The sequence below is a fragment of the Hyperolius riggenbachi genome, chromosome 8 (genome assembly GCF_040937935.1).
Source record: "Hyperolius riggenbachi isolate aHypRig1 chromosome 8, aHypRig1.pri, whole genome shotgun sequence".
NCBI lineage: Eukaryota > Metazoa > Chordata > Amphibia > Anura > Hyperoliidae > Hyperolius > Hyperolius riggenbachi.
In genome coordinates this window covers 106,220,824-106,242,524 of record NC_090653.1, presented here as the reverse complement: position 1 = coordinate 106,242,524, position 21,701 = coordinate 106,220,824, and the positions used below count along the sequence as shown (strand labels likewise).

Sequence of the window (21,701 nt, the reverse complement as noted above, 5' to 3'; positions counted from 1 at the left end):
GTTTTTATTAGATTTTCAATATTAATTCCAGCATACAGAAAAAGAAAATAGTGACATATTTGCATCTTATGGAGAGTCCATAACACATATGTCATGAATGTCACAGTCAGGGTAATACACTTCTGGGTCCTTAAGTGGTTAAAGGAAAACTGAAGTGAGAGGGATATGGAGGTTGCCAAATGTATTTCTTTTTAAGCAATACCAGTTGCCTGGCTATCCTGCTGATCTTTTGCCTCTATTACTTTTAGACATAGACCCTGAACAAGCATGCAGCAGATCAATTGTTTCTGCCATTATTTGTCAGATTTGACAAGATCAGCTGCATGCTTGTTTCTGGTGTTGTTCAGACACTACTGCAGCCAAATAGACCAGCAGGGCTGCCAGGCAACTGGTATTTATCAGGAAATAAATATGGCTGCCTTCATATTTTCTTCACTTCAGTTGTCCTTTAAGAGCCTTGTGTATCTCTGCAACTGTTTCACCAGAATCTGGGACCACAGACTGAACACACAAGGCCTCTTCATTAAGATGCTGAGGAATACCAAGATGCATCACACTTAACATACAGACACGTTCATTAACCCCAAATAATAATAATTATTTGCCTCAGATGACAAAGACAGGACTATGATAGGGATTAGGTTGTAAGCCATCTGAGGAACATCTACAGACAACACAATATACTGTGTAAAACACCACAGGAGATGTCATTGCCATATAAATACAGGATTTAAAAAAACATCCCGTTAGTTATGTTAATAACAAACTGGTCATATTAATTTACAATTGGTGATGTGTTACACTGTGTAAGCCACACATAGTAGTACAGAGAAGAGCAATACAGGACGCACTGCTTCTCAGCTATCTTATCTTTAGTATAAGCATACAGTATTTTGGTGTATAGCATACAGTACATTGAACAGTTACATAGAGAACGTTACATAGAAATAGAATTGTCCATTGCAACAGAACGGACACAGTGTGAAAGGAGTCTCAGTGCTTCACTGACATTTATTCAGTCTGATGAGGACACAGTTTACCCTGCAGTGACATCTAGTGGCATTTTGAATTAGCAAACAGTAATGAAAAAAAAAACAAGAAAAACTAAAGCTATGGCATACACACACATTTTGTTAATGAATGTAATGGTTTAAAGTGCAATTAGCCACCAAGACATTTTTAAATTTCCCAAAAAAATCAGAATGCCAAAAACCCAAGCGTGTGACGGGCTGCGACAGAGCCAGAGTATATGATGGGAACCCACCATTGTTCCTCCACCATAATGTAAACCAAGCCTTAGGCAGGGAGCACACCTCAGATTTGTGCACAGTGCGATACATGCAGCAAAACACGCACCGCCCATCAACTTGAATGGCCCACGCCTGAATTACATATTCTAGTTTTGCATTTTTTTGCTGCAATTTAAAACTAGACATCTCTTTGATTTGTCCCCACACGATGCACACTTTCCCAATTCCAATGTATTTCACCTCACCCTAAAACTTGCAAACGAACATGGACATCATGTGCAGAATACACGATTGCAAACAGGAACACAGAGCAAATGCAGAGTGCCACAAGCCCAGGAAAGGCACGCGTATTCACACATACAAGCGAGATACCTGCCTAACTGTGGAACTTCCTGTCTCTCTTTTTAGCTGTACTATGTGTATTCTTTCATCCATGTTGGCCAAGAGTGCTGTAGCGTCCCTGAGGTCACCATGGGATTAATCTAATAAAAAGGCTGGGCCCATACTACACTGGAGTAGTAACATGAATGGCGCCAGTGCATCCGATGTACAATCTGCTGTGGCCAGGGAGACTATAGCAGACATGTCCATTTTTTGTGTGGTGTTCAGACACTCCCGTCCCTAATCAGAGACAACTGATATGTTGGAAAAAGGAGTGTCTGAACAGATCCTATAAAATAGATAACATAGTATCAGTCAATGGCCTCAATTCACTAAGCTTATCTCCTGTCTTTAATAACGTTTCTAGAGTGATCACCATGGTGATGAGGCATGTCGTATTCAGGAAACATTTTACCTCAGGCAAACCTAAAGTTAACTCTTCTGTCTTTAAGTTAACTCTTCAATCCTTAAAATAACTCCAGAGTTAAATACAGGCTGTTTATTAACCTGTATAGGTAAATTAACTACAGGTATAGGTAAATTAACTACAGAGGAGGTAAATTAACTACAGAGGAGGTAAAATTAACTACAGAGGAGGTAAAATTAACTACAGAGGAGGTAAAATTAACTACAGAGGAGGTAAAATTAACTACAGAGGAGGTAAAATTAACTACAGAGGAGGTAAAATTAACTACAGAGGAGGTAAAATTAACTACAGAGGAGGTAAAATTAACTACAGAGGAGGTAAAATTAACTACAGAGGAGGTAAAATTAACTACAGAGGAGGTAAAATTAACTACAGAGGAGGTAACTTAAAGGGAACCAGAGATGAACGTTTCACACAAAATAAACATATCAGTTGATAGCTTGTAAAGAATAAATGCTCTACCTGATAATTTTGCCGCTCTGGTGTGCCTTTTTTAGTGTTTTTTATCCATTATTGCTCCAGGAAAAATCAAATATGGCCGCCGGCTCATATCCCTTCTCCTTCCGGGTTATATGAGTTGTTCTGGATGTGCTGTCTTGGCTATATGAGACTATGCTGCTATCTAGGCTAAATGCAGCCTTTCATCTATGTGCTTTCATTTTGGTATGATCTGCCTGTAGGAAGTGTCACTGATAATAACTGCAGTTTCATTCCTATGAGAATCTAGTGCACACAGAGCACACAGGGATCATATTACAGCCACAGAGCTTCTCTCTCAGGAGCAGCAGCCCCTCCCAGTCATAACAGCTCTCAGTATGCAAAGCAGAAGATCTAAGCCAGGAGGGGGAAGGCTTGGGCTTGAAAGGACTCCACAGAAGAGTGACTCAGCTATAATGATTCCAGGTCAAACTTCGACTGAATAGTGGGTGGATTCTTATCACAGTTGCTAATAGACTAATTAAGCAGATAACAATGAAACTAAAAGCAGGGTAGGTGTTTACTGTCATGTTCCCACTGATAAATGTAATAAAATACATGAGGGTGCTTCATCTCTGGTTCTCTTTAAGGAATGAAGAGAGAAGATAACTCTCTTACTGTGTGGTGGTACGTTTTCTCTTGCCTTATTATCTCCAGCATGATCTTAGTGAATTGAGGCCATTAAGTCCGTTTTTTGGTCTCTGTCCAATTTGCAGTCCAGTGTGAAGGTAACCAAAGACTGATCGTAATTTCAGAAACCATTTTCTAAAACTTCCACCAGCTTTGTTAGAACAGAAGCAGATAATGGCCTCAATTCACTAAGATCATGCTGGAGATAATAAGGCAAGAGAAAAAAAAGTGAATGTGTCACACAGTTAAAAAAGCATCAATGTCTGGTAGATTCAATCATGGTGATCAAACCTGCCAGAAAAAAATTGAATAGTGTATGGGCACCTTTGGAGAGGTCTTTCAATCTAGGTAGGATGATACTAAACACTTCAGCTGGCTCTGGTGGGCAAAATAGGCAGCACTCTGATATATTTTTAATATAGTAGAATCCATTTATAGTAAACTTCAAGGGATCAGGAAAAGTCATTTACTATATCAGAAGTTTACTACAGTACATCAGAATTGGTCATACATTGTATATTTATATAGACACATTTTCTGGGACTTGAGGGCTGAGTTTATTATATCCAGAGGTTTGCGATATTAACGTTTACTAAAATGAGATTCTACTGTAGGCTTAATGCTGTAATTTATTGAAAATCTTTTTGCAGGAATAGGTATGCCTTTCTGATCTAAAGGTAAAAGAAAAAAAATGTAGACAGGTTCTAACTGCAGGAAACATTCTGGTTTCTTCTCAAGACAAGACTCCTTAACTAGAAACATCTGACGCTTTCAAGTTTATATTTATTGCTTACTAAAATAATCAATATGCATGATATGCAGGTAATATATTGCATTAGTATGACATCTGATTCAACAGTCTAGAATGTCAGCTGACTGCAAAGATCACACCTTAGTAGCCAAATCTTGTTTATCTTTTTGCCCAGAGGCAAAGATGTCCGCCTTCCTCAAGTTTTGAAGTGCTTAGAGCTTCCTGGATGTTATTAAAATTAGCATTCATTGTGGTATTAGCACTGAAGAATATTTGTCAGTTGCCTTATCCCTTTAGGGGTGTGTACTGTTTATACAGCTAAATTTGGCTCCATATGCTTTATGACAAAAGCTTCACAAGGAGGAGCTGTTTTCAAGCCCATTATCAGCTACTAAACAGAGACACCCAGACGAAGGTACAATGTGGGCTTCATCATTTTACTTTACCAACTCTTTTCAACTTCTCAATCACTCCTGGCATTTCCCTTCCTCATTTAAACAATTTAAAACATTATTTGGATCCTACAGTCCTCTGTAACTACCCTCCAGTCTTACTTCTTTATTTTCCTTCCAACTGTTGGAACAGTACATTCATTCAAAACTGTCTGATTGCTAACAACTTCTTTAGACCCGACTTCTATGGCTTCCAACCCCAGGGATCCACCGACCGAGACCTAACTGAAGCCGCTAGTGACCTCATAGTTACATAGTTATTTTGGTTGAAAAAAGACATACGTCCATCGAGTTCAACCAGTATAAAGTACAACACTAGCCTGCTCCATCACATATCCCTGTTGATCCAGAGGAGGGCGAAAAAACCCTTACAAGGCATGGTCCAATTAGCCCCTAAAGGGAAAAATTCCTTCCCGACTCCAGATGGCAATCAGTTAAAATCCCTGGTTGCAAAATACTCAGGGCTATTCCAACTATATCTCAAAATTTCCTCTGAAACAGTCGATCACTCTCTGCTCCTCCAGACTCTAGTCTTTAGGGATCAAGGGCCTAGCACATTCTTGGATTTGCTCTAGGTATACCTGTCTGGAGGGTCTTCTTCTACAGTCTCCAATACTAATTCATCTCCAGAAGGTTTATGGCAACATCCATTAAGCCCTTTGTCTTTTCATCTACTGTCCCCACCCCACTACTATTTAGGTTGTAAATTTGTAAGGGCCCTTTTCCACCAGCGCAAAGTCGCAAACCGCTAGCGATTTTACAATCGCTACGGTTTGCTTTTTAACATAGGAATCGCGGTAGGTCATTTCCACTACCGCAATTTGTTTTTTACGCAAACGCGCGGCGGAGCGATATTTGCCGCGATTTTGCTATGCAGTGCATAGCATAGCAAAATCGCGGCCGCAAAACATTGGGGAATCGCCGGTTTTGCGATTCAGCAATCGCTAGCGTTCAGCGTGAACGCTAGCGACTGCAGGTGGAAAAGGGCCCTAAGGGCAGGGGACTCTGCAAACATGTATCCTTGTATTGCTGAAGTTTTAAACCACACATGAACATATGTATAACACTCTGAATTTTTAAATCAGGATGATACCATTTATTGGCCAACTAAAAATGAATAAGAATAAACAAGCTTTCGGCCTTGCAGCCTTCGTCAGGCTTACATCCTGTTAGTTTGCAGGCTGGTGGTACAGACAGCTATATACATGCAACATCAAAAGGGAAAACAGATTTTTTTTCAAGCATAACTCTAATAGGTAGGCAATATGGGGGGCAGTACATTAACCTTTTAAGATTTAGGGATGTGAATACTAATTGGCTCTCCTGTGCATTCCAGGATGCAGTTAAATAGCCACCGAGCGCTCGTGCAAATTCGAGCATTCATTTAACAGAGAATGACTGCTGATAATAGCAGCACCCATTCATAGAAACAAAAAGAAAAAAAAGCTCAATAGTAAAAAAAAATAAAATAAAAGTATTAAAGTGACAGTGATCCCCTTAAATAATAAAGTGTTTCTCCCTCAAATGCCCTCAATAAAATATTAACACCTACCTAAAGAACACCTTGTGTCACCTACACTTGAGATTAGTGGACACCTGTAATTAGGGTGCTGTAGAGATGGTATGACGGCGGTGGTAGGCGGAGATGTACAGCTCCGCCTACCGCCGCCGTCATACCATCTCTATCTAGTGATTGGTGGCGCTGTGTGCTGCTCTGGACTGGACTCTCCCCCCCCGCTGCCCGGCCCATTAACAGTCAAAAATATGCACTGGTATTCTGGATGGATACATCCTGGGCAGCGTGTCACATTGTATACATGCCCTGGTGTGTGCTCGCTGCCCTCTGTGTACATTGGCTGTGGCCTGGCATTGCGTGCGTGCTTCGGCCTGCACTTGGCAGGCTGTGTGTGCTGTGGAGTGTGAATGGCATGCTGTGTGTGTGTCCTGGAATGCTGGTGGTGGTCTGTGTACTTCATCTAGGCAGATAACATCTATCAATATCTCTCTGTACTGTGAAATAACTGTCTATGCAAGTCCTCAGCCGCTGTGCTGTGTACCTCCTCTGTGTCTGAGCTGCAGGGATCTCATTGTAAACTGGAGCTGGTCAGTGACATGTTAATTCTGGTTTGCATGCAAGTCTGAATAGGTCAATCAAAAATGACAGGAAGTGCATTTGATTGGTCCAATTCCAAGCTTGTGGCTGCTACCTATACTGGAGGCACCTACCTAAATAACCTATACTGGGGCAACTATACTGGAGGCACCTACCTGGCTAAACTATACTGGGGGCATTGTGAATTTAGTGCTAAAGCTTGATTTGAAGAAAATCATGAAAAAAAAAAATCGAAATCGTAATTTTTGAGAGAAAAATTGCAATTTCAATTTTTTTCCTTAAATCGTGCAGCCCTACCTGTAATAGCTGCTGCCCGTAGCAAACGGACGAATCCCAAAATTCCTCAAATCCAAAAAGATTCTTGGATCGAATACTGTACACAAAAATTGTGCGATGCGTGCAGAAATAGTTAGACTATATACTATTCTAAGTCAAAATACTATTCTTACACGGATCACACAATTCTTAAGTGCAGGATTAAAGAGATTCAGAAGATTTGAGAATCTTTTTCGATTTGGATTCAAAGAAATTTGGGATTCGTCCCATCTCTCCTAGGGCGACAACACCAGTGCCCAACACTGTACAGATGTATCGCTGTGCTGTTGCCTAGCAAAGTATCTGTACAGCACTGGGGTTCCCAAACTGTGCACCATAGCGATCGGATCCAAGTGCTACAGACGCACAAGCTGGAGATAATGGTATGCCACATTCCCAGATTTTAGTGTCTAAAAGCAGTGCAATTTTTTTTGCACACTTTTTGACCCTAAAACCAGGCGGAAAGGAGAAAAACTTTGGAATGCAAATTGGTTACAAAGTAGCAGTATGATCATGAGAATGATAATAGAAACACTATAATAATGAGCAGTGTAAGTTACTGTGAGTTATAATAATAAGCATTACAATGTGGGGCACTATAATGGAGGCCATAAAATAAATGCACTACAAATTAGGAAGATGGCATTTGTGCTCAACAAGGAGGCTGTACAATAAAAAGTGTTCACACCATGCATCTTATGTATGACAAGATAAAAAAAAAAAAAGAGAAAGAGAAAGAGAAAGAGAGAGAGTCCACCAGGTGGAGGCAGACATTATTGCAGCTGAAACAATATATCTCACCTCAAAGTCTTTAGGATGGAACATATTCCTGATAATTACAACCCTCTCATGACGTTTTCTTACATCATCTGCCTTCTTTTCTGGCCGCCAGTCCAGCTGTCTATGTGAAAGAAAGACATTTACATGAAATTCACACATTTAAACAAAAAGTAAAATGACACAAACTACAAGTCCCATGGCACACCTGAATCAAGATCTCCAACATATTTACCCGAAGGTTTGGGAAAAATCTAGTATTGACTAATGCACTGCTTAGTTAAACCAATTAAATCAATAGTAAAGGGCTGTTTTGGCTCCCTTACCTATTCAGCAACCTAGCTGCATAAAATGTTGAGGTATCCTACCTTTTTCAAACCCAATCACATTCATCCTTTCACTACCACAGGGCGCGGCAATTCCCTTCTTGCCGTGTGTGTGTGTGTGTGTGTGTGTGTGTGTGTGTGTGTGTGTGTGTGTGTGTGTGTGTGTGTGTGTATGTATGTAGATAGATAGATAGATACACACACACATATATTACGCAATGTAAACTTAATTCTTGAAATCTCACAAATATTTAAGGATCACATGTTGCCCTGCTACATATTGCCATTTGTTGCTAAGTGCTGCGGTACTGGGCAATATCAATTACAGTGAATGGGGTGGAGTGGCATAAAAATGCATTGTTGCAATATTGCACAGTATTACCACATATCACACAGGTATCAAAAATCAGACATTGGAATGTCCAATGGTTTTTGTATACTGAACATTCAATCAAACTCGGTATGCACACCTTCAAAGTAGCAGACAGCAGATGGGTGCTCAGTTGATAAACCAGACCTAACCAGAGGTCTTACACTAAGTCATATACATAGAAATAACTGGCACACCAAGCAATAGTGATGCTTAAATCCGATTATATTATAAAGAAAATATACATAAACAGTATACAAACAATGCAAAGACAATGTGCAGTGGGCTCTGCATGACAAAAAGTGGCCCAAACAATGAGATCATACATGCATGACAATGGGCAAACACAGCAGGAGATGTAATGGACAATCAATATAGCATGTGGGAATGAACAGCTGCTAGAGATGTAGCACAATGCTTCTGCAAAAGGCAGATCAAATGAATGGGCTGCTAGCAGCAGTCAGAGGAATTGAATGATTGTCCAGATAAGCAGAAATAGTTACCCTGACAGCGCTGTTTCGATTAGTCTTTATCAAAGGGTAAGAGGTGGTCCCCAGGTAGTGCTGCACCATTCCTATGTGTGGCCGCCATTTAAATAGCGATCTGCGCTCGGCTGCATCCACGCCAGACACCATGGGCCGGCCCATTGACGTCGATGACGTCACGCGGCGCCCTGCCGCGACGTCAGTACGTCACTTCCGCTTCCCATTCATTGGGAATAGACACTGCCAACCACCTGGGGCCAGCAATTGCCAGCCACAGTATGGGAGGCAAGCGCCCCTTCTCCCAATGGTGGGACCGGGTATTGCAACCATTAAATACATGTTTGGGGAAATTTGCATACAGAAGCCTGGAGCTGAACAATAGTGTAATAGTGCGGTGTCCGGCTTGTCCGATCATGTCGGTGTCTGGTCGTGGAGGCACAGTTGTCCTATAATTTAGAACAAAAGAGAGAGTATTAAAAACATGTAACAAGCACCACAAAAAAGGAGGAAGGCCTCTAGTCTTGTGATCTCACCCTGGATGCCTTGGATAGTTAATGTGATAAGATCAAGACTGCATTTGTTCAAAATTTTGTACCACTTTTTACAGTACTCCCTGTTGTTTCTACAAAATGAGGGGCGTATGTTTAGGCGTAGTCCTCTGGGAATACGTTTGGCACGGAGATATTCTACCAAGGTATCTGAGTGCAGCTTATACTCGATTACTCTTTTCTCTAAATCCTCATATTGTCTCTTCAGAAAAGGTACATCTGTAGAAATATTGCAATGTGTATTGGAGTACTGGGAGACAACACCATCAATCTCTGTTTGAGTGAATGCCAATGTGTCAGCTATGCGATTGGAGCATCCGAGATTCTCTGGTTCACGCCAGAAGTATAACCAATCCAAATTCTAACCAAGGTAATTGGCTTTCCAACTTAAATCGACCAATAGGCATGTTCCCCTGTGGACACTGTGTCCAGTGTGGTTTTGTACGACGGGGTCCATCATTCCCCCATCCACAAACGGGCAAAGCCATTTTTTTGAATGAATTTGCTAACTGCTCCTCAAAAAATGTTGTATATTGTCTGAATTGCCCTTGTGGCAAGGTCTATGTGGGCCAAACCACACGGGACATCCGAACTCGCATTAGCGAGCATCGGAGCAACATAAGATGTGTTAATTTGGATTCACCGGTTGCGAAACACTTTCTTATGGCAGGTCACAGTGTATCCCAGTTGCGTTTTAGGGTGTTAGAGATTGTGGGTCCATCTTACAGAGGTGGAGACTTAGAACTCAAACTACTGCAACGTGAACTATATTGGATATACAAATTGCAATGTAAAGTTCCTTTAGGTCTGAATGAGGATGTTAGCCTAGTCCCCTTCACACGATAATTAAACTTATCCTGTCCAGATCATTACTCATACTTTTTGTTTTTCTATCATTAATATAAATTTTTACATCACCGCTTAGTCTGGATATGACCCATGTGAATAAATATTTTTCTAGTGACTTTTTGGACAACCTATTATGTTCTAAGTCCACTGCCTGTGCTAGGTAGGTGTACCTGAGTACTGGGTACTGCCATCCATACTCTGTTTGTATAGCATTAGATCGCCTTCTGCAATCCCTGCTATTTTCCGTATGTCCCAGATCTCTATTTGATTAATGGGTTGTCTCCTCCTTTTTTGTGGTGCTTGTTACATGTTTTTAATACTCTCTCTTTTGTTCTAAATTATAGGACAACTGTGCCTCCACGACCAGACACCGACATGATCGGACAAGCCGGACACCGCACTATTACACTATTGTTCAGCTCCAGGCTTCTGTATGCAAATTTCCCCAAACATGTATTTAATGGTTGCAATACCCGGTCCCACCATTGGGAGAAGGGGCGCTTGCCTCCCATACTGTGGCTGGCAATTGCTGGCCCCAGGTGGTTGGCAGTGTCTATTCCCAATGAATGGGAAGCGGAAGTGACGTACTGACGTCGCGGCAGGGCGCCGCGTGACGTCATCGACGTCAATGGGCCGGCCCATGGTGTCTGGCGTGGATGCAGCCGAGCGCAGATCGCTATTTAAATGGCGGCCACACATAGGAATGGTGCAGCACTACCTGGGGACCACCTCTTACCCTTTGATAAAGACTAATCGAAACAGCGCTGTCAGGGTAACTATTTCTGCTTATCTGGACAATCATTCAATTCCTCTGACTGCTGCTAGCAGCCCATTCATTTGATCTGCCTTTTGCAGAAGCATTGTGCTACATCTCTAGCAGCTGTTCATTCCCACATGCTATATTGATTGTCCATTACATCTCCTGCTGTGTTTGCCCATTGTCATGCATGTATGATCTCATTGTTTGGGCCACTTTTTGTCATGCAGAGCCCACTGCACATTGTCTTTGCATTGTTTGTATACTGTTTATGTATATTTTCTTTATAATATAATCGGATTTAAGCATCACTATTGCTTGGTGTGCCAGTTATTTCTATGTATATGATTTTGTATACTGAACAACATGAGTAGTGCTTTGGTACCACATAACCTAATCATTTGCCTCTAATACTCCAAGCCATAGACCCTGAACAAGCATGCAGAGCAGATGTTTGACTCAAGTTTGACTGGATTTGCCACATGCTTGTTTCAGGTGTGTGATTCAGACACTACTGATGCATGAAAGATCACAAGGATTGCCATGCAATTGGTATGGTTTAAAGAGACACGGAAGCGAAAAAAAACGAAGATATTATGATTTGTATGTGTAGTACAGCTAAGAAATAAAACATTAAGATCAGATACATCAGTCTAATTGTTTCCAGTACAGGAAGAGTTAAGAAACTCCAGTTGTTATCTCTATGCAAAAAAGCCATTAAGCTCTACGACTTTCAAAGTCGTGGAGAGGGCTGTTTTCTGACTTTTATTATCTCAACTGTTATTGAACTATTTACTTTTTCTCTGCTAGAGGAGAGGTCATTACTTCACAGACTGCTCTGAAAGAATTATTTTGAATGCTGAGTGTTGTGTAATCTGAACATATTATAGAATGATGCAGTGTTAGAAATAACACTATATACCTGAAAATAAAAATATGGGAATATTTTCTTTGCTGCTAATCTTCTAGTAATTATTCATAGTACACAACCAATTCATTATATCATATATTTTTTTTCGCTTCAGTGTCTCTTTAACTACTTTGGCCTCCTGGACGTACTAGCTATGCCCAGGAGGCCATGTGCGCGTCCGCGCGCTCCCGCGGCCGATCGCACGCGTGCGCTCCCGGCCGCGGATCGTTAGCCCACGAACAAGTGTATCAGGCAATGCTGCCCGATCACTAATTCCTCTCTCCCGCAGAAAAAGCGACAGCTTCTCTCAGAAGCTCCGCTTTTTCTGGCTGTTGCGTCTCCCGTGCGTCCCTCTAAGCGTATGCTACGCTTAGAGTAACATCATGTAAACAAACTCATGGCTGCCATCTTGTGGCCAAAAAGTAATACTACATCTGAAATTAAAAAAAAAATAAAAATTAACACACATTTACATTATAAACACATTGTTTACCTCCCACCCTCCCAAAAAAAATGTTTAATATAAAAAAAAATAAAAAAATGTAAATATTTACCTAAGGGTCTAAACTTTTTAAATATCAATGTAAAGATGAAATATTTCTATATTTTTTTATTCTAAACTTGTAAATAGTGATAGATGCAAAACGGAAAAAAATGCACCTTTAGTTCCAAATAAAATATTGTCGCCATACATCGTTATAGGGACATAATTTTAACGGTGTAATAAACGGGACATATGGGCAAATACAATACGTGAGTTTTAATTATGGAGGCATGTATTATTTTAAAACTATAATGACTGAAAACTGAGAAATAATGCATTTTTTCCGTTTTTTTTCTTATTCTTCCTGTTAAAATGCATTTACAGTAAAGTGGCTCTTAGCAAAATGTACCCCCCAAAGAAAGCCTAATTGGTGGCGGAAAAAACAAGATATAGATCAGTTCATTGTGATAAGTAGTGATAAAGTTATAGGCTAATTAATGGGAGGTGAACATTGCTCGGATACATAAAGTGAAAACGACTGAAGGCTGAAGTGGTTAAAGAGACTCCGAGCAGTGCAAAAACTATGGAAAGATGCATATCATTTTAAAGCTTTCTTTCTCCTCTTTCCAATGATATATAAACCGACACCCTACGCCTTTTAGTTTTTGCTATTTGCGCGATTGAAATTGCAGCGGCCACGATTTCGATCGCGAAAATAGAGAAAACTAAAAGGCATAGGGCGACGATTTAGGTGTCGTCAGAAAGAGGAGAAAGAGAGCTTTAAAATGATATCCATCTTTCCATAGTTACATTGTATTACACAGGGCGACTTTTTCTCAAAGTCAGCAGCTCCATTCAGCAGAAAAAGTCGCCCTGTGTAATAAAATGTAACTATGGAAAGATGGATATCATTTTAAAGCTCTTTCTCCTCTTTCTGACGACCCATAAATCGTCGCCCTACGCCTCTTAGTTTTCTCTAGTTTCGCGATCGAAATCGCGGTTGCTACAATTTCAATCGCGAATATAGCGAAAACTAAAAGGCGTAGGGCGGCGATTTATATATCATTGGAAAGAGGAGAAAGAGAGCTTTAAAATTATATGCATCTTTCCATAGTTTCTGCACAGCTCGGAGTCCCTTTAAATGGTAATAAATACGGCAGCCTCCTTATCACTTTCACTTTAGTTGTCCTTTAAACACCATATCAAGGCAGAAACAAACCTTAAATAAAATCTAAACTTTTGTGAAACAGAAAATCCCTAAAAACCCCTACATCCCTCATTCACACTAGCCAGGGAGCTAAATGCATGACAAAGAACCAATGAAAAGTGAGAATGGGTTTGTGAGTTTCTGTGCATTTCCATGAGTTTTAACTCCCAATGAGTTGAAATGCACTGCTCAGCGACTCACCGTTGTAGTGGGAATGATAAAATTAAAGTCTATGGACTTTCATGTTCCCTTGTAAAATGCAAACTACGTGCAGTGCATCAAAGCTCACTGCAACAGGTAAAAAGAAACTGCTAATTGGTGGCATCAACCTGATGAAGTAAACAGTCTCTGCAAAGGAAGTTCTGGGTGTGGTATTCATCAGTGTACATGGTCATGGCTGCAAGTAAGCATCTTCTGAATCATTTACCATGAAAACACATTAGATGGCTGCAGAGTAGAAAGTAAAAGTAAACTCCAATGGACCTGGCCAAGTAGTTTACTATATCAAAAGTTTACTATATCAGAATTTGTCATATATTGTATAATTATACAGATACATGGTCAGGGCCTAAACACTGATATAGTAAACCTCTGGCTATAGTAAACAGTTTACTGTAACGAGATTCTACTGTATTACGTAACTGCTTGTGCAACAGTGATATGCTGTATGTTGTATTAGTTTCTCAAGTAAAGCTTAGCTTTATCTGATTCACTAATCCCACCAATGGCCTCCTAGTTTGAATTAACTGGCTCATTAGGATAACTTTCTGCTCAGCACTACTGATCATGAACTAGAAGCAAAATAGCATATACTATATTTTTGGGGACTATAAGACTCACTTTTCTCCCCAAAAAATGGGGGGGGGGGGGGGGGGAGTCACTGCGTCTTATAGTCCAAATGCAGGGAGTTTCTGACTGGTCAATGGCTGCCAATACGAACCTCCAACCCGCCGCAATGTCGGGGACTTCCTGTACTGTGCCCATGCAGAGGGAGACACAGGGGGACATACGGAGGACACAAAGGGACATAGAGGAGGACACAAAAGGGCAGAGAGGCGGACACAAGGGGAGCAGAGGACACAAGAAGTACAAGGGAGCATGAGTTAAAAAGGGGGCATAATCCACAAGATGCTCCTTCATCGTGGATGCATCAGGTTTAGTATATATTTTTTCCCCTGGTTTTTCTCCTCTAAACCGAGGTGCGTCTTATAGGGCTCGATTCACTAAGACATATAGCATGTCTTATCAAAGTTAACACGCCTTATCAAAGTCAACACACCTTATCAGAGTAGCATATCGAGCGCTACAACCGGCAGGACAAGTGGAGCTCTTGTCATTGCCAATTAGCAGGCATACGTTCACTGTGCTACTCTGATAAGGCATGTTAACTTTGATATGGCATGCCATTTGTCTTAGTAAATCAAGCCCATAGGCCTAAAAATATGGTAATCCAATCCTCCCATCAGTATCCTGAAGGAGACATCACCCCTAGTGAAGGATTGGAGCACCAATGCACACCAGGTGTATATGCAGGCCAGTGCAAAAGAGACTTTCTGCTTAAATACACACTTAGATCAGTAAGATGCAAATAATTCTCCCTGCATTCAACATTAATGTAAAGGTTATGCAGCTTGTCCTTGGACCAAAAAAATTTACAGGAAGTTATTCTGGTTAGTCCAATTGGCTGGAAAGTGTAATGGTTAAGGGCTCTGCCTCTGACACAGGAGACCTGGGTTCAAATCTCGGCTCTGCCTGTTCAGTAAGCCAGCACCTATTTCAGTAAGGAGTTTCTTGGGCAAGTCTCCTTAACACTGCTACTGCCTACTGAGTGCGCTCTAGTGGCTGCCTCGCAAGCGCTTTGAGTCCGACAGGAGAAAGGCGCTATACAAATACTGCCATTCAAGCTGCATATAAATTTACATAAAAACTGAATGCAAGGAGAAATGTTCACTAATCATTCCTGCAGTATATAAAGGGGTGAACAGGTCGAGCGCCAGAAACAATGGCACTTTCCTTTTCTTCATTATGGTGCCAATGGCAATATTTATAAACTAGCAGTCAGATTGATCTCCACTTGATAAGGGACCTGCAGAGTCCCTGCTCAGCACTACTGACTACAAATCGTCAACACATGAAACTATGAACGGTGGTATTTTTTCAAACACCCTGTTTGCCAATATCGCTGTAGCAGTGGTAGAAAGTAGTGACAAGAAGCCACTATGAAAATCAGTAAGTTGTTTACCTCTAAATCTAAAATAATGGCCGGGGCTAGAACGCATACATTTGAGTGTTACCCTATCCAGTTTTGATAGCCATGTTAGAGTATTTACTGTATGGGAATTAAACATCCTTGAAATCCTTATCACCATGAAAAGAAACCTCCACTTTTACAGATATACATAAATAAGCCTTTAAAAAGATGTAAAAAGTGGCAATTTGTATCTCAGATCGATGCTTAATAAATTCTCAATGTTTACATTTATAATGGGAGAGTCCACTGTCTATTTCATAAACTGAGATTGACAACAGTTAGGCAGGGGTCACACTTTGAGGACTTCCAGGCAGTTTTACAGAATCAGCTGTTAATCAATGAGCCAGGTCACATTTAGTGCAGTTTCCGCATGCAGGAAAAAAAACTTGCTGCTTGCAGTACTTTCTGCACACCGCATGCGATTCACGTGCGATTCCCATTGCAGACAGTCAGCTGCTGTCAGCTGACTGTAGACTAACGCTGCAGAAATCACATGCTGAAAAAAGCACCACTAAGGGCTGGGGGCACACCGAGCGGCTTTTTGAGCGTTTTTCCAGCCTCTTGCGGCTGCGGATATGCTAGGGTAATGTATTTCAATGGGGGTGTGCACACCACAGCGGGAGGCGTTTTGCAGGAACAAATCCTCCCGGGGTGAGGCATTTTTTGGATTGCGGAGGCGTTTCTGCCTCAATGTTAAGTATAGGAAAAACGCAAACCGCTCTACAAAACGGCAGATCAGAGCGGTTTGCCAGGCGGTTTTGTTACAGAAGCTGTTCAGTAACAGCTGTACTGTAACAATATATGAAATATGTTACACTGAAATCCGCAGCAGCAATCCGCAAAACGCCTCATAAAAATAAAAAAAAGTGTTTAAAAATCTGCTAGCATTTTGCGGATCTGCTAGCGGGTTTTGGTGTGCACCGGGCCTATCTGTGGGAAACCATGGGCGTTGCAGAGAAGTGTGACCCCTGCAGGTTAGAAGGATGCACAATTTGCCACATACTTCTGCTGCTGAGACATCTTCTTCTTGTAGTCTTTAGATTTCTTTTTCTTCTTTGATGCGTCGTACTCCCCCTTCAGTTGGAACTTTGCACTTTCAACGTGAAACCTGTACCCTCTGAGCTCATACTCATCCAGGATCTTCAGTGCTAGTTCAACAGATTCTCTCTTTAATGAAAACAGACAACATGTTAGCGTATGGTTTAAACTAAGATACTCCAGTTTTTTATATTGTGTACTTTAACTTAACCTCTAGCCGACCGCATCACGGCAATGGGCGTGGACGCGGTGGCAGCCCCAGGGCCGCCCAAAGCCGATCGGCGTAAGGTCTTTGGGGCGGGGATTGCAGGAGATCGGGCGCATTAAATCTCCGTTAGACAGCGAAACCGCCGTCTAATAGACCTGTACAGTGATGCGATCTAAGGCAGCGCTGTACTGGGGACAGCCGAGTGACGCGGATGTCCCTTCCATTGGCTCAAGGGTGATCTGCTGTCATAGGCTGAAGCCTATGACAGCCAATCACAGTGAAAATACCCCCCCCCCCAAAAAAATTTTTTTTAAATATTTATTAAAAAAAAAACAAAAAACATTAAGGCCCTGTTCATATTATGTGCGTGTGGAAAACGTGCAGAACGCATGTAGTAAACGCACTGGAAAAACGCATGCGTTTGTACGCGTTTTTGTAATGCGTTTGTATGCGTTTTTTCCTTATGCGTTTTTGATCATACCTGGAAGAGTCAGCCACACTTCCGACGAGAAACGCACCTCCGAATACGCATACAAAAACGCATGCCATGCGTTTTTAGTGCGCGCCCATTGACTTTCATTATAATGCGTTTCTGTGCGCGACGCACAGAAATGCATCCAACTATGCGTTTCTGCCACGCATACGTTTGCCACGCGTATATGTGAACGAGGGCCATACCTTTGCATTGATTTTTCTGGCCCTCGCAAAACGCACACAAAACGCGTACCTTAAAAACGGACACAAACGCGTGCAGTGTGAACGGGGCCTAAGGGAGCGATCAGACCCCACCAACCACTGTTGGTGGGGAATCACTTGTGTGCTGTGTTGTACGGCCCTGCAGCGAGGCCTAAAAGATGCAGTGGCCCTTTTTGTGAAAAATAGCCTGGTGTTTAGGGGGGTTTAACACTGCGGTCCTCAAGTGGTTAAAGCACACCTGACCGAAGGCAAAGCTACCTAAGGAATGCACAGAGGTAGGTTCATGCTGAATCCACATACCTCTGTGCGTTGTTCCCCCCCCCCCCCCCCCCCCGACCTCCGTACTCACTCCATGAAAAGTATGACTTTTGGCTGCAGTTACATTTTCAGACAGGAAGAGGCAGAATTGCCATGATGTTCCCTCCTATCACATTTCCAATTCCTTACCTGCCCTAGTCAGTCCTCATAAAGGACATCTGAGGTGAAAATATATTGATGAAAAATACAATTGTTTCTATCCTCCTCCTCCTAAAAATGTCTTTTATAGGTATCCCACAGTTTTATTGTATATTTAAATCTAGTTTAAGTTTTTATTGTTTCATTGTCTCTGCTCAATGACAGTTTCATTGAAGTATGGTAGAGCTCAAATCTATGAATTATTAACACTTTGTATCTCTTTCCTGCTCAAGGAAGCCATTTACTGACAGGAAAGTACCGTATTTAATGGCTGTAATTACTTTTCAGCGAGGGTTATGGTATAGTCTGACCCAAATAGAAGCTGTCACTTGCATGCCTGATGTTTAACTCTTACAGACACTAAGAAAAAAAGAGGAGTGATTTGGGGGGGTGGGGGGTTTAATCGGAGTGAACATTACAGCAAGCCTGCCTCTTCCTGTGTAAAAATGCGACTTTAGCAACAAGTCTTATTTTTTGAGGAGAGATTACAGGGGCTGAGGGGAGGGGGGCAAGCATGAACATACATCTGTGTTTACCTTAGGTAGCTGGACATAGAAAGGAAAGAGCATTGTCAGAAGTCCTTAGGCTTCCAGTGGAGCTACTCCAACTAGATATCAGTTGAAAATGTAGTGGGGCTGAAAAAGGGAAGACTGGCCTTTAAAATAAACACCAGTGTAAGCGAATGTGCTCTAACTAATGTGTACTGTACTAACTTTAAGGTTGCTTTAGGTACCTTTAAAATATTAGTTTAAGAATGGTTGTCCTTTTACTATACACAAGTAGTGATGGTTATGGCTAGAAGTCATGGAAAAGCATGTGATCAGTTTGGTCAGGTGACTGGTATGTAAGTCTCTGATTTGCCAGTCATGAGTATGTGCTAAAGCAGGATGTGATCACAGCAAATAAAAGCTTTACAAATCTATCAGCTGATCATACAAATCACATGCTTTTCCATGAGTTTTCCTAGACATGACCTTCACTATATACAAGTGACTAGCTGATTGCCCGGGAATGTATTTGGCTAGTGTTGGCTCAGCCCACTTTTTCTAACCCTAACACACAATTACTCAATGACCAAGGTTGTGAGCTTTGCGGTCTTTGGCATCAATAATTTGCATTGAAATGAAAAAAATCTGATTGGCTGTTTGTGGCTCCACCCCATTTTCTGAATTTGAACCCCAGTCACCCAATGACCAACTGTACCAGGTTTTAGGCCTGTGCCATTAACAGTGCAAGAATGGCAGCAATTAAATATTCCCCTTGAGAAGCAATAGGTGAAGTTTGATTCACTTTTGTAGGCTCCACCCAGTTTTCTGAATATTAAACCCAGTCACCCAGTGACCAACTGTGCAAAGTTTGAGAACCATGCCATTAACAGTGTAAGAATGGCTGCAGTATACATTTTCCCAGTGAAATTTTTATTTGTCTCCACCCACTAATGACCCGGAACTGCCCGTGTATGTATTTGACCAGTTTTGGCTGCGCCCACTTTTTCTAACCCTAATGCACGAACACTCAATGACCAAGTTTGTGAGCTTTGGGGTCTTTGGCATCAATAATTTGTATATTCCCATAGAAATTAAACAAATCAGATTGGCTGTTTGTGGCTGCGCCCCTCTCCAGCATTTGAACCCCAGTCACCCAAAGACCAACTATAGCAGGTTTGAGGCATCTGCTATTGCCAGTGTAAAAATGGCAGCAATTTAAATATTCCTCTTGAAAATCAACAGGTGAATTTTGATTGGCTATTATAGGCTCTACCCACTTCCCTGAATATTAATCTCAGTCACCCAGTGACCATCTGGGCAAAGTTTGAGATCCCTGCCATTAACAGTGAAGAAGGGCTGCAGTTTACATTTTCCCAGTGAAATTTGTTTTTGGCTCTGCCCACTTTTTGTAACCTGGACACACAGTCACACAATGACCAGGTTTGTGAGCTTTGGGTCCTTGGCATCAATAATTTGTGTTTTCCCAGTGAAATGAAACATCTGATTGGCTGTTTGTGGCTCTATCCTCTTTTCTGAATTTGAACCCCAGTGGCCCAATGACCAACTGTATCAGGTTTGAGGCTTGTGCCATTAACAGTGTAAGAATGGTAGCAATGTAAATATTCCCCATGAAAATCAATAGGTGAATTTTGATTAGATGTTGTAGGCTACATCAACATTTCTGAATAATAATTCCAGGCACCCAGTGGCCAATTGTGTCAAGTTTGGGAACCCTGCAATGTAAAAAAATTAAGTTTCTGGCACCGCCCACTTTTTCTAACCTTGACATATAGTCACTCAATTACCAAGTTTATCAGCTTTGGGGTCCTTGGTATCAATACTTTGTATATCTGATTGGCTATTTGTGGCTCTGCCTCTTTCTGAATTTGAACCCCAGTCACTCAGTGACCAACTGTACCAGGTTTGAGGCATCTGCTATTAACAGTAAAAGAATGGTAGCAGTTTAAATATTCCCTTTGAAAATCAAAAGGTGAATTTTGATTGGCTGTTGTAGGCTCCACCCACTTTTCAAAATCTCAATCTTATTCACCCAATGACCAACTGTGCAAAGTTTGACAACCCTGCCATTAGCAGTGTAAGAATGGCTGCAGTTTATATTTTCCCAGTAAAATGTGTTTTTGTAACCTTGTCACACAGTCACTCAATGACCAAGCTTGTGAGCTTTCAGGTTCCTGGCATCAAAAATGTGTGAATGGAAGCAGTTTATCCAGCAAAGAAATCTGATTGGCTGTTTGTGGCACCACCCCTTTAGTGAATTTGGACCCCCAATCACCCAATGACTGACTGCAGCAAGTCGGAAGCCTCTGCCATAAACAGTGTTAGAATGGCAGCAGTATATTCCCCCTTAAAATCAATAGGTGAATTTTGATTGGCTGTTGTAGGCTCCACCAACTTTCCTGAATCTTACTCTTATTCACCCAGTGACCAAGTGTAGCAAGTTTGAGAACCCTGCTATTAACAGTGTAAGAATGGCTGCAGTTTACATTTTCCCATCTAAAATGAATGAATGAATGAATTTTGATTGGCTGTTTTATGCTCCGCCTGCTTTTCCTGGATTTGTAACCTTGGTCACCAACTGTGCCAAGAGTGGGGACTCTGGCTTGATTACTGTGAGAATGGCAAACTTTTACATTTTTTCCATTGACATGAATGGGTGGAATCTGATTTGCTGTTTGTAGCTCCGGCCAGGTGTGCAGGGGGGACACGAGACCCCCAGAACATATCATCCCAGGTAGTACGTGATCTGTATACCAAGTTCAAATCGGTTAAGGCGTTTTGGACACACACACACACACACACAGACGGACACACACACACACACACACACACACACACACTTTTATATATAGATATACAAAGAAACAAATTGCACTGACCTTCAGATAACAGCATAAGCCATCTCCTTTCAGGTTGCCCTCTTTGTCTTTGTACAATTTTATCTTAAAGTCCTCTGTCAGAGGATCACGCATAATTATACCGCATTTTGACATAATTTCAATAAATTCATCATATGTGATGTCAAGAGGAAGTCCTG

General features: G+C 41.4%; 1 protein-coding gene across 1 annotated transcript in view; it reads right to left on the bottom strand.

Annotated features, from left to right (window-relative positions):
- The window catches only part of HTATSF1 (HIV-1 Tat specific factor 1), a 62,156-nt gene that overhangs the window by 17,353 nt on the left and 23,102 nt on the right, over positions 1-21,701 (bottom strand). The window contains exons 4-6 of the mRNA XM_068250981.1: positions 21,544-21,698; positions 16,764-16,927; positions 7,598-7,697 (exon numbers count right to left, since the gene is read on the bottom strand). Coding sequence (XP_068107082.1) covers positions 7,598-7,697; positions 16,764-16,927; positions 21,544-21,698 — 419 coding nt within the window. The remainder of the gene's footprint in view (positions 1-7,597; positions 7,698-16,763; positions 16,928-21,543; positions 21,699-21,701) is intronic.